Genomic DNA, 14,975 nt, shown 5'->3' with positions numbered 1-14,975 from the left:
TGTAAATTAAATAATATTATCTTTGTTTTCGAAATATCAAATATATTGTAAGTAATTCATGTTACAACTTAAATACATGCGATATTTCTCGTCAAAGACATATTAACATCCCCAATGTGGTCATCATCCATGGTTCAAAGTTCGTAATGTAATCAAACATTTAATTACGTTTTTAATCGTTTTTCAAAGTTCGTCACCTAACCGCGTCACCTAACACTTTCCACTCAGATGTATTTTTGTCACAGGTGGTTTTAAAAAAAAAAACTTCGTATACCTTTACCTATGCGTTTGGATATTTCAATATTTGTGATAGTAGGTAATATTATAACTTTTAATATAAGACATTCTTTGATTTCGTTTAAAATCTCGATTTTGTTATAATATATGTTATATACTATAACTTATAAGTTGCTTTTCTTGGCATAAATAGCATTTATAGTTGGTAAGCTTTCGTTTAACACTAGGAATACATTCGAAATCGTAGCGATTGAACTTTTACATAATACATATTACAATTATATTAATTAAAATAATATGTACGTCACCGGGTTTTCAATTACAATATTTCAAGGTAATAAATTATAGTATTATATTAATATACATACAGATAGCAAGTAAATAATATAATATAATATTATTATTACCTACTCAAACACCATGTATTTCGCGTGTCGTCAAGACTCGACTTGGAACTTAATAGTTCTCGGGGAAAACCAAACCATCGACCCGCCGCTGACGGATTTTGTCGACGTCCGTACCCGGTGGGTGGGAGGCAAGTAGTGGCCGTTTCCGATCGTTAAAAATGAATAAATTAATAAAATGAATAAATTGTTCGCCACTATAATATATTCCAATGGGAAAAACGCCAGCCGAGGACGAACGGGAGATGTTGACTTCGACTGCACTTGATGGTAAAATAATAAATATTATTATACCTGATACCTACGTGTAGGTAAGTATCGAAATGTAACCCTAAACACGCGTTTTAGTATCTACCTATACGATACGCGCACGATGTGGGATCATTGGAGTTTTTCGTGCCGGACAAAACGTCTGGACCAGAAGTGGTTTCGATCAGAAGTGGTTTCGACCAGAAGAGGTTTCGACGCCGCGGTGCCGACGATTTTGTCAACAATTTATTATTTCGCTCCGTACTCGTCGCACGGTCGCTCGTTTTTAGATTCTCGTCATATTGTTGGTAAATTCGCCGAGTGTGATACAAATCGTGGGAAAAGTCGAGCCATCGGTGGTAAACAAACAATAATAAATACCCATCATGCCTGCCGCCTGGTAGCTGGTAAGTAGTAAGTCGATAAGTACCGAAATGTAACCTAAACACATTTAGTACCAAGGTATTAACGCGCGAGAATGGGTCTTTGGAGCTTTTGCGTGCCGGAGGAAACGTCTCAACCAGAAGCGGTCCCGACAATATTTATTTCACTCAAGTCGTCGCGCAGTCGCTCGTCATATTATTTTTAGTAAGCTCGTCGTTTTTTTCTTACCTTTACCGTGCGGATTTCTCCAGTCTCACTCGGGTCTGTGTTTCGATTCAAATGCGGTCGTTGGCCGACCGCTGCGATTGAGCTGCTTCCATGGAGGAGGATAAGAAGAATTCTCAGTGGCCTGAGGACGACGCCGTCAACGGTGCCCGGTGTGTCACGGAGAACCTTTATTCGACGGACGATCACCGAAATCGGAAAACGGTGAGGAATGAACGGATTCAGCGATGGCCGCGCATTTCCGCACCGACTGCTCACGTTATACAAATACGCGTTTTAAAGGTACGTCAAACCGAACAACGAAAACTACAAAACCAGACCGACGAACCGATTGTAAAACGTTCGTCAACCTGCTGCCGCCGTCGCCGCGCGTTTACCTCCAGTCTCCACCAGTCCGCCACGGGAACCGCAACTGACCGGCCCGACAACCACCACCACCAGTCGCCGCCACCAACCCCCACCTCCTACAACGCGGTATTCACCTTGGCCGTAACCGCAGTTACCATCGCCGCCGCCGAGTCCCCACTACCACGACCAGCGTTCCCAGTATTTTCCGTGTGTGCGCACGCACTTGCGTGTGTGTGTGTGCGCGCGCGCGTGTCGTGCGAAGTGTTTTTGAATTATCGTGTGCGAGCTTGGCGCGCGTAGTCGCCGTACCCACGTGTGTCGTCGTACTGCTTTTCTTCGCGCATCGTCGTCGTCATCGCCCGGTTGCCGCCGTCTTATGACGGCCCGAAATAACAAGAACGATAGCTGATAATTAGCGATCAAAAGCTTATCAAATTGATAAGCTGAAACGGGCGCGCTGTGTATTATTTTTATGTTATTTTTCCATCTAGCCCGTTTCAGACCACCCCCCGCTGGCCTGTAAATTGATAAGCTTTTGATCGCCAATACCACGATTTTATTCCCCAGGTTTCTCACTCCAATTTTGCGTCCTCGAGAAAACGATATTACAGATATCTTAGATCATATTATAGCCATAGGTAGGTACACTCGTATAATACAGTGAAACCTATCCTAACGGTTACACCTCCAGATAGCCGACGTTCTCATAGGAACCAACTAGAAACTTTCTACAAACCGAACCCTCTGAATAGCGGACAAAATTTCGGAGACCGAGGGTATCACTACCGTGTACAATATAATTTAATATTCAGTATTTTCCCATATGAACTGAGGTTCCAAAGGCTGGTTTCCACACTATACACAGTTTCGCAATAATCCTTTGCTGCGATTGGATGGTTAGGCACACGATTCACCACGTTACCGTGTTTTCGGACATGGCTTAACATTAATTCACGTGTTCACGACGTGTATATAGTGGAAACCCGCTTTAAGAGGAACATTACGTCGACTCTATCGCTAACGTTTTATGCGTATAGATCGCGCGCGCGGCGCTGTTCTCTCTCTCATACATATAATTTGCTCTCTCTCACTCGGCCGGCTTCAACAAGTGTATACCGGAAACCGGTCCACTCGGATACTCGGTACGTGGTAGGCGAGTACCTTCGCGACTGCTGAGTGTTGATGGCCGTGTGTAATAATAATAAAAATATTTAACCCACACTACTGTCAGTCGGACCGACCCCACACGACCACCGGTGTGCCAAATCACCACCGCCCGCACCAGTGAAATGCCATATGTCCTACGAACTCTTCGACTACGCTTGTCAGGTTTCTGCAATGGCGAAAGGTCAAGGACGCAGTTTTCTGCAACCGCGGTATCGTGCGTGCAGGACACATTTCTTTCGTTTTTGTTCTCGCACCACCCCCGCTCACACGCCATAACAACACCGATCGGGATAATAATTACGACGACGACGACGAACAACACTACCCCACCGCCACTACCGCCACCGCGATAAATGATCTATTTCATTAATTTTTTTTTCCTAATGCGTATATACCTATCCCAAGGTGGACGCATTCGAAAAACGATTTATCACCGCTTGTTCTTTTCTCGTGGGATGTTGATGCAGTACCTACGTACGCGATATTGCCTTTACCTATTATATACAATCATTACGATCCTGCGCGCGGGTGCGACGATAATGCCTATCCGAAGACCGACATCGGTTTTGTGCAAAACATAAAACAGAAAATAAGGAGTCCCCTCCCCTCCGAGAGGCAGGCAGACGATTATAATAATATCATTATTATTGTTACGACGAGCGAGCGAGATTGAAAAACGTGACGTGAAAATTACGATTTGGCGTTATCCTCTGCCACGGCGTCGTCCGACGACATGCGCCGCAGCGGTGTTGGAAATCGCGGCGAGGGAAGTGCGATGACTAAGTGCGAAAAGGGTGCATTGCAAATCGCCGTTTACCAAAAACGCTATCATATGTATTAAATGACGTCATAATAGTTTGTTGCTAAATAATATGTGCGAAAAATATATTATACGTCAACACAGACAAACCATTAAATCTGCGGGGTGCATCGAATACCTATGAGATCGTTTTTCAAACGAGCGCGATGGGTACACGATATTATATATTCGAACCTATTACGGTAATTCGAATTATCATTTAATATGACGTTTCCTGTAGTGCGCGCAACGTTACGAATATTTTAATATGTATAAGTGCCTACCTATAGTACTTACACGTGTTTTAAAAAATTCAGTTATTACGAGTTGTGACCTTTTTTGTGTCTGTATTCTTATTACGACTCAAATAATATTATTATACATTTTTTTTGATAAACAAGTTTTTATTTTTTTATTTTACATAATTGAGTACACCTCTCTACTTTATTACTGCGTGGAGTGTATTAGACAATAACATTTTGATTCGAAATAGGAATTTTTATTTTTTGTTTTTACACATGTTGTTTTCACCGATGAAATTCGGCGTAAACGAAAACATAATAATATTATGCGTCGACGACTGATTTTGTATAGCCGCTATGTCATTGTTGTTATTATTATCGATTTTAGGATTTATCATAGTTAAACAGGCATCATGATATTATTACGTCGGCCGTATAATAATAACAATATTTTGTTGCCGTTTAAATTGGCTAATAATTTTATAATATTATTATATTATTATCACACTCCTCGGGTAAATTATTATTATATTAATACAGCGCATTCCATAATAACGATGTTATAGCATAATATTATTAATATTATTATTATTGAAGAAAAAGAGCGATAATAGTGCGGCGGCGGCGGCGATATAGGTTCGACAGGACGTCGTCGTGTGTGATAGGCATGTCGATATTTATGGTACACGTCGTCGGCGGCGGCGAACGCGGGAGATTGATACGGCGAAAGAGGGTGGATAAAAATTGGTCATATAGGTACGGGCGCATCGCGTCTCGCGGGAGCTCTTTAGTAGTAACCGTAGAAGTACTCGTGCCGGGCGTAGTACGTGCTGCGTCGTTCCGTATAGGCGCGCGAGCCGGTCGTTTCGTGTTCGCGTTCGTACAATAGTTTACCAACGATATAATAATCGTTGTCGTGTGTGTTGCATTTAATATTAATAAAAGTCTCGTATTGTCTCGACGCATTTTTTCGCCGCCGCAACATTTCATATCGCAGTGTGCTGCGTTTACCGCGAATATTCGATCGAATTAATTTTTTATTCGTCCGAAAACCGCCAACACGTACCGTAGTCAGCCGAAACAGCAGTAAGTATATCCAACGGTTACTATAATATTATAGTTGATATTCGTGATATTCGCATGTATTTATTTCAACGTCGTCAGTCGTTTTTCGATTACAAACCCGAGTAATGTACAGCACATTAGCACCGGCTATTACCTATAGACAAACGAGATTAAAATATATTCTTGTTTTTAAATTAACCGATTTTTACTAACTAGATGTATAAACATTAAAAAAAAAAAAAAAACGATAGCTTATATTATTATCACTGTTATTATTGTAATATATCGGATCAAACAGTAATGCAACCTTTTAAAATTATTTACGTTTCAATTTTTTTCTTTAATCAGCACCCATACCTACCTATTTGTTATTTCCCATCTTATATTATATGTAAAACACATTATTTTCTTACAGATTTGTATTTCATTATTTTTAAAAATAATGAAAAATTAACTCCGTGTTGTTATTGTATTCGTAATGTAATCGGTTTTACTTATTAAAAATATATTATCTATAGTTCCGTTGACGGACATTATTGAATAAGAATCGTACCGGTATTATTGCTGTTAATCAACTCTAAACGCCGTTTTTCTCGTGTCCAAAACGTCCGTGGACTTTGTGATATAGGTCCACACGAGGAAGAGAAACGAGGCCACGCAATATTTTCTGAATCATAAAATAAAATATGTAACACATCACACTCGTGATAAGAGCCAATATATTATTACGATGATTGTACGTTTAACGCGCGCGTGTAGAAAATAGTTCATTATTGATATTATTTCAATAAAATATTTTTTTGTTATAATAAATTCATATTAAAAAGTAAATATTATTATAAACGACGAGATTATAATATTATAATATTTCTTTCTACAGGATAACATGCAGATAACGATCGTCGTCAAACGGTGTTGAGCACTAGCCAGTAGGGACGACACTCGAGAGTCGCTATGAAGGCGGCCGGAGGGTTCGTCTTGTTGATCCCCGTCTTGGCGGGATTATGGCTTACAGCCGATTGTTCCAAGTTCACCGCCGATGAACTGCTTTGCTCGATTTACCCGAAAAAAATGTCTAATGATGTCGATTTAGACCCCTGCAAAGCCGGTAAGTACTAAGTAACGATGTTAAAAAAAAAAGAATAAGAGAAAAGAAATAACTTATATTAGCCTGTGTATATATATGTATATATACGTCCGGAGGGGTCCGTGTAGGTTTGGTGTACACTGTTTGGGGTGCCGTTTGACACTCTTTTCTTATAAACGCGCCCGTGGGACATTTCTTAGTCGTTTGCAGTTTTATAGTAGCTATTTTCTATATAATATATAGGGAGAGTTTTTCACGGTCCCAAAAAAAGTCGGAATAACTCCTTTAAGGTGAACTATAGGATAAAGTAAAAAGACAATTTGGTGAATGACATTCTTCTTTCATCTGGATAATTGGTAAAGAACTCGTATTTGCCGCTGGACTTTGGGTCGTTAAAATACGCAATGTCGATGAGCTCCATATTATATAGTAGGGCTAGTGTATGCGATACCTATTGCATTCAATAATATTTCGATTGTTATAGTGATATTTTATTTTATATTTTACTTTTGAGTAGACAAATACACGGTGTAAGCACTTAGTGTTTAAAAATGTCATATTATGATACAATAATAATTTATAAAATATACAAATTTCAGATAGGAATATTCAAAGAGTTAATTCAATAATTTCAATAAAATAAAAAATAATCAAAAACTTAATATATTATATTATGTTTGATCATGTTTATTAATCGCATAACTCATAAATCATAATGTTTTTTTATGTCATTATCATAATATCATACCTGCTTTTCTTATACTTATGCCATTATTGTTCTAAATGTAAATCCATGTAATTATGTGCACCGTTAGTTTCTAAAATATATAAAATATAAACAAATCAAATTTGTTATCAAAACTAATAAAATAAATCTTTGGGATTCGTATTTCTTTCAAACGTCAAATACCGGAAAAAAAGTAAAGGTTATTAACAGTTTAAAAAAGAACTTAACAGTAATCCAAAATTCTTCAATGTATACATACCTGATAATAGTAAAGTCGTTAAAATTTGTTTTTTCTCATAAATTTTGTATACAATTTTTTTTTTGTTATTAATTCTTTAGACATTTTAGACATTTACAGGTGCCTACTTACTTCCATTTAAATTATAATATTCTTAGTGTTGAACACTACACGTGACACTTACATAGCAATATATAGTATTCATTACAATAATGTGCATTTGGAAAAATCCAATAGTTATTCATTGCTATATATTGTTAAAAGCGAGAAGCCAATTTATCCTATACACAGATGCTTTTCAGTTTGAATTATTTAGTTAACATTAATTTTGAATTCAATTGAATTCAATAAAAAATTATTTGTTCGAAGTGTACCTATCTATACTCTAAATTGAAAATTATATTCTAATATTTTGACATTAACACGTGCAGGCTTATAATAAAGCCGTACCTATTACTTTGTCTTTATCTAAAATACATGCAATAAAGTATAATTTTGGCAAGACGACCTTCGTTAACGTAAAATCCTTCGATATTATATTATATTTTTCTTTGTCACTTATTATCGTTGATGAATTACATTTTCTATTAGGTTGATATGGGTACATTGAATAAACATTAATTTAAACTGTAGTCATGATAATATCAAATATGTATGAATAGAAAATATATATTTTTAAATTTGGTTCTTAATTAAGATTGTATGACATTCATATAAAGTAGAGATTAGTTTAAATTGTTTTAATCCTAAGCAAATCTAACTTAAACCGTGTAATGTGCGTATTAATTTGTAGGTATATAATAATACCTACTAATTTATTGCAAAAATATAATATGCGCGAATTAAAGAGGTACATAATTATTATAAATATTTATTCTGTGATTTAGCAAATTTTGTAAACAGTTAGTGAACATCCCTATACTAAAAATAGCATTATTCAAAGATATTATCAAATCCTAAATTAAAGTTATTAAGCTATAGGTATGTACTTACTTTATTATATTAAAGTATTAAAAACTTTCTACACATTCAGTATCTTACATTGATTTATAAAAATATTAAACTATCACTTATGAATATGATATTCATTGTTAAAAAAAAATTAACAATCTTAACAATTTTTTATGTGTCTAAAAAATGTAATAATTATAGTTCTAACTTTTTAGTTTGTTTATACCTTATAATATGAACTAAGAAATAACTGGTTAATTTTTTTTATTCTCAAGTGACAAATAGTCATGATGATACACTATAGAAATATAACATAACATCATAAATCATATACCTAAGTAATAAAATGTATGAAAAAAAATTAGCTAAATTAAAAAAAAAAAAATAGGCATAATATTATATTAATTCTTATGCTATATATTATCTTGTATAGTATATAATTAGCATTTAGCAGAATAAACAGTAATTAAAAAGAGTTTTACGCGTGTACCAATACAATATCGAGGTCAGTTTATATTTATAGTAAATTCAGTATTAATTACTATATTATGAAGTCATGACCTCTTCTTCGCAAAATGTAGTGAAGATTGTTTTTAGTCTGACCTTTGCTTTAGACTTGCATTAGAAACATTTTATTGGTACAATATTGTACCTAATTCTGTTTAATATTTATCATTAGATAAGTGACAGTTATGAAATGTTTCCGAATTTGTCTTTCTGAGAGCAGTTTCAACTGTAGTCTGTATAAACTCATATTAAGAATATTATTTACACTGCAATAAAACATTTAAATAAGTATCTACCTAGCCACCTAGGTTATAATGTGTATTATATTGAACGGCTGAATATTGTATTGATCTATATTCTATAGGTAATTGAATATAGTGGCACGCCGTATTTAGACATTTTAAATTGTAATATTTTACATACTGATAACTAATTTCAAAATTAAAATATCGCAAAAATCTCCCAAAAAACATACATATAATGATGTTCTTACCTTTAAGTTAGATAAAGTACGTTTGTAAGACATGGAGACAACTCATCCGGGGTGGCATCTGGCATCCTCTTAATATTTAATAATTAAAACACGTGTATCTACGTAATGAAACTTTTAGCTAATTTCGAATATTACAATATGTGCTATAAATTAAAATACTATATAAATATTATAAATCATAATTAATATCCGTTTACATTATAAATTTTACATATTACAATATTGTTAAGATATAATAATTATTACAGTAACAAATATAAATATTCAGTAATATTTTTTAATCCAATACACATATAAAAATATATTCTCGCATCCATTTTTTAATATACATAAATATTAAATTAATCAGATTTTGTTAAAACATATACCTATTTTGAGACACTAACGAATTTTACCAACAATAAGCAATTGATTTGATTTTATTTCCACTTTAAGATCGAAATGTACCAAACAATTCGAATACGCACGTGGGAACCGGTTGTTGTGGCGCAAAGCATATTTTGCATAAAGAACTCATAAGTCATAGCAAGCATACTTACTGCGTTATACTTAGATATGCATATAAATAAAACACTTAGTGTAATATTGTGTGGTACTTGGGTTCAGCTACATATCATTTTGGTAATATTGGCAAGATTTAAATAATCAATAAACATTCTTTAGTGATTAAATTCACATAGGTGCCTGCAGTAAACATGCACGTTATTACTTATTAGTTATTACTCATTATCATATACACGTACTGCAATCTATAATTATATTTTCGACTCGTGCACTCCGGTATGCTATACCCTTAGCGCAGACTTACGTCGAAGTATAGCTCACAGGGAAATCGAATTGGATTTAAATTCGTATACACGTTGCGTACCTACACGATTCTTACATTTTTACTCGCCGTTTACATCTATGATGCAGCTATAGATGTATATAATATTATACTACACCAATACCATAATATCACGATTACGGTTATTAACTATGAGTTATTACCATTATTGCAATAAATAAATAAATAATTCGAGCATCATCATGAGTCAGTAATCATATATTCATATCCACCAGTTTATAGTATATAAATGGAGTTTCACGCGTACCCCATTACGCCGAAGCCCACGGCCGTAGGCTTAATTTTTTTGGGGGTTGAATTTCCTCGAATTTAATGCAAATGAAACGAACTTATTATAATTCCGCCCACCACCCTGAGGCATCTCGCTGCTGCTGCTAATCACTGTTAACGTGTAACTCGGTGAACGAACATAATATATAGCGCAAGTATATACATTAAACATATAATATGATTTCGGTCACATTAATAGGTTTCGTTAAACTGTTGACGAAAGTTAAGATATTTCAATCGAAATGCCGCGCACACAGATGACCGCGGATGAACGAGAAAATTAGGCTTGTATCGTGCAAATTTTCTCGAATCAACGATAAGTTATTATTATATTATTTTCTCGACCCGAATATCATAGCGCGTTATTAATTTCGTTTTTATTTCCTTCGCTTCCGAATAGCCACTTATACGTCATACGTGTATATTTTACCAGCTACCTAACTAGTAACTATCTACCTATTCGTTTATACGATGCACACGTACGCTACTGGAGAATCGCTGTACCGTATAATTATAACACACTATAACCGCACGCATTTTCGAATTTTTTTTTTTATGATCATACGCGTTTTTAAAAGAGTTGTACCACGCGTAGTGCAACCGTAATAATATGTATACATAATTTATACGTATTGTTTATATTGAGGTTATTATATTATATTACATGGGTATAACATATAGCCGTATATAGGTACTTTTAGCAGGTAATTACGCGGTGTACGCACTGTATTGAAGATAATATATCTCATTAACATTATTCCTTTTTTTTTATACACTTTGGTTAACACTATACAAATTATTATCAAAAACCGCGTCATTTAAAATACGGATTCCAGTGTCTTACAAGCGAAAGTCCTATTTTCCTATTTCTATCGCTATATACACTTATAATAATACTGCTATTCAGATTTGGGTACGCATAAAATGGGCGTTAATAATAGTAATAATAATATATTCTTAAACGGAGCTCGTTTGTCAGATTTGATGTTGTCGCGACTAGTGAACGTTTTTTTTCTTTTTAAGTATTCGAAGATTGAGAAATATTATAGTTATTGCTTTTGACGGTAATGTATATTGTCTTCAACGGGTTGTAAGAAGAAAAAAAGTAATAGTACCTAATCATCATATTGTATTCCATCCGAAACAATGAATTATTAATAATGATATGTTTTACATCGTATATTAGTAAACTATAGTTAATTTATAACTAAGTTTGATGGCAAAAATAAATGAGTTTTATACATTCAATAATATAATATTAGAAACTCGTTAAGTATTAGTAGGTAGTAAAATCTTACGAAAAAATAGCATCTGAACTCATTTTTCGTTGATTTGATTTTCTCGAAATTTAGAATATATATGAAATAACGGAGGCTGAAACGTGTTTCTAAACTTGTTTAAAACGCGCACACCAAAAACGCCTAATCCGTATAGTAGTATATTTAAGTATACTTAACGCTCACCGTACGTCTAGATTGTGTAATGTACAAACTATAAAGTATATATAATGTATTAATATGTTGGGCCAATTTAGTCAACACTGGAAACATTGTTAGTAGTTGTTACGCAAATCCATATTTCGTTATTGACTGATGTACCTACATACCACCTATATTATGTCCTATAGGTACAACGGGTGTAAATTCAATTAAAAATAAACGATTTATATTCAAGAATACCATATATAATATTATAACACTCGTGTAGCGGTCAAGGGACGCATTCATCACGTAAATTAATGACATTATTACCTATTCTTAATCTAGGCATTAGGAAAAAGGGCACGTCCCGCCTGCGAGATACCCACTGAAAGTCAGTAAAAGGGTTTCGCTAGTGCTATAACGTGTGCAGTAGATACATCATTCAGATACATACTCGGTATAAATAAGTTACATATTATTATCACTCCGACTGGCTGAAGGTTTCGTAATATTATATAAAATTATGTATAAACGTACAATTGGATATAATCATATATTATTATAATGTGTAAAAACAATATAGGTACCTCAATGATACTGAAATAAAAAACTGTAGTAACGTGATTTTCATACAGAGAATACAACGCCGCGTTTATGTATTATATTGGATACATTAACAGTATATTTTATAATAAAATATATAACTGAAATTTTGTATTATATAGAGACATAATGATTAAGTTCCTGGAGGCGTTATATTAATTTTAATAGCATTTAAAATAAGCACATATCAAACTATTAAGACTAGATTAAAAAACTATTTTATTAACATAATATATATTTAATATTTATTGGGTTGGGTTTATGTGTACGTTAAAAATATTTTACAGGAATTTCTAGTCCGCATTATCGAAATACTAAACAAATTCCAGATCATAATCTAGAATTTGTTTTAAACACTTTGTATACACTGAATTATGCTAAAAATCTGAAGACTTATAAAATTAATATTTTTTAAGTGGCCTTTATTAAAAAATCTCATTATATATTATATTTTTCAAAATAATATAAATTATATAATATTATATTATGTTCAGAAAAAGTAAATTATGATCGCGTTTTAAATAATTATAAATAAAAGATATAAATTCACCATCACAAATAATTGATTTTATAATCAGATAGGTAATCCATTAGATTGATATTAAGACTATAAACAAATAAATATAACAGGTGTAATAATAGTGTATAGATTACCACGATAATATATTTTTTTTTAACAATTTTTCATTTGTGTAACTCGGTTCCAACGAATTGTTATTGTTTATTTTATTGCGTAATTAAAATTATTTAATTAAAACAACTAATATTGTATTTAGGCATGGTGCAGTAATATATAGTACCTATATGTATTTATTTATACAGTTAGCGTAACACATTGTGAATATCTGATGAGCTCCTGTTGAATCGTATTAAAATTAATGGCAATTATTTATAATCCCTGTAAAATAACAAAATTTGTATTCTTATTTTAGTGTGCTCCTTCGCTACTGTTCTTTTTTATCAGTATCTACTTTTTGTATAGATTACATTATTTTATTAATACAGCCACTAATTTATTTCTAATTAACTATAGGTATTTAGTATTGAAAACACAAATGAATATATAGAATAGTTATTGGGTATCCAAATTGTAATTTATAGATATTCTAGATAAAATAAAATATTAAAACTATAACTATAACTATATAACTTTGAATATAATCATGTATTTATTAAAAACAATTTTTTCAGGTAATTTTATGGGTGATATAGCCGTGCCGGATGTAGAGTACACTAACAAAAAAGAAAAGGACAGACGGGCATATGCGGAAAAAGTTGAAAAATACAAAAAAGAAATCAACGAAGGGTTGCAAATCGAAGAAGAGGGTATCGTACCAGGGACGAGTAAGTCAACTGATGTAGCGCATATCAAGATAAGACACAGGCACAACAACAGGACAAGGAAAAACCACTTGAACAAGAGAAAAAACGATGATCACAAAACTACAGTTCTTGATAATTCTCTAACCAGGTATCTATCTCAAGAGGCTTATACATTAGTATATAATATAAACATTATGGATCATAATTTTATAATAAAAAAAAATATAAGAATATCAGACAATGGGTACGCCAAACTAGTTTTATATTAAAATTTCGAAATTAAAAAATATAATAAACAACACATTTGTTCTATTTGAAATCTGTATTTGACAATATTATCGTATACAAAAATGCAATGCAAGCTATATTGGCTAAAGTATTTTAAAAAAATGTGCTCACTTCTCATATTTTACTGTCGTTTTTTTCTCACAAAAACTACTTAAAAATTACATTTATTATAACGTACTTACCACCTGTCTCTAGTTTTTAAATGTTCGAGTGTAAATAAGGAGTTAGTCTCAAAAATATTGAAGCGCGGATGTTTGAAATGTAGCGACGTAGGTATAATTATTAATATTTGTCAATGTTTAACAACATTTTAAATGTATAATGAATGATGTACCTACCTGTACATAATGTAGTTATGTAGTTTAATCGAAACAACAAAACTGTACCTGTTTAGTTATTTTCCCATATATATATATATTTTATAGGTATTTATTTTTGACGACGTGTTCATAACTGACAAGTGCGAAAATTCTGGATATAAATGTATAATAATACGGATTTTTTTTTATTCATAATTTGTTCTCACTTTTATTAGTGCATAATAATAGGTAACGCAGTGTGAAAAATAATGAACTCGTTCTATTATATCAATACAATGAATGCGTTTATCATGTTAAATTATATAGATATATAGAATTATATAGTACGTAGAATAAAAATTAAGTAAAATTTTGATGATTTTTTAGTGCTTACTAGCCCTTTTACAATATTTTTAGTTTGAAATGATTAGGTATACTGGTTATAGAAAATGAAGTTCGGAGATAATTGTATTTAGTTTATAATAACTACGAGAATTTATTATAATCATAAACCAATCTAAAAATAAAAAAAAACACTCCGTATAAATATAATTAATAACTCATACGTGTTGCTAAGAATCTAAAAACACATGACACACCACATACGTATAGATACGTGTTGCTGACCTGTACACTACGACTCGATCCCTTATATTATTAAAGGAAAATTGAAACTCTTCATAATTTATATTTTCTTAGCATAAATACAAATTTAACATCTTCACATTCCTCATACAGACCTATAAGTCTTCTACCTTTCTTCTCGAAGTACTTGAAAAGCTAGTGCTCAAACAAATTAGT

General features: G+C 32.8%; 2 protein-coding genes across 3 annotated transcripts in view; one reads left to right on the top strand and one right to left on the bottom strand.

The window, feature by feature from the left end:
* Positions 1-1,916, bottom strand: part of LOC100160321 — a 74,314-nt gene extending 72,398 nt beyond the window's left edge. Inside the window, exon 1 of one of the 2 annotated variants that reach the window (XM_029487838.1) lies at positions 1,503-1,916. The gene's annotated coding sequence lies outside the window, so the exon portion shown is untranslated. The remainder of the gene's footprint in view (positions 1-1,502) is intronic. The other variant, XM_029487839.1, reaches the window with a different exon arrangement.
* A 2,919-nt stretch (positions 1,917-4,835) lies between these two features.
* LOC100165656 (tolloid-like protein 1) overlaps positions 4,836-14,975 on the top strand; it is an 81,069-nt gene continuing 70,929 nt past the window's right edge. The window contains exons 1-3 of the mRNA XM_029487840.1: positions 4,836-5,141; positions 6,001-6,228; positions 13,456-13,735. Coding sequence (XP_029343700.1) covers positions 6,075-6,228; positions 13,456-13,735 — 434 coding nt within the window. The 5' untranslated portion in view covers positions 4,836-5,141; positions 6,001-6,074. The remainder of the gene's footprint in view (positions 5,142-6,000; positions 6,229-13,455; positions 13,736-14,975) is intronic.

Source organism: Acyrthosiphon pisum, chromosome A1, assembly GCF_005508785.2.
Source record: "Acyrthosiphon pisum isolate AL4f chromosome A1, pea_aphid_22Mar2018_4r6ur, whole genome shotgun sequence".
NCBI lineage: Eukaryota > Metazoa > Arthropoda > Insecta > Hemiptera > Aphididae > Acyrthosiphon > Acyrthosiphon pisum.
Note: the sequence above shows the minus strand (reverse complement) of the source record. Positions and strands in the feature narration are given on the sequence as shown.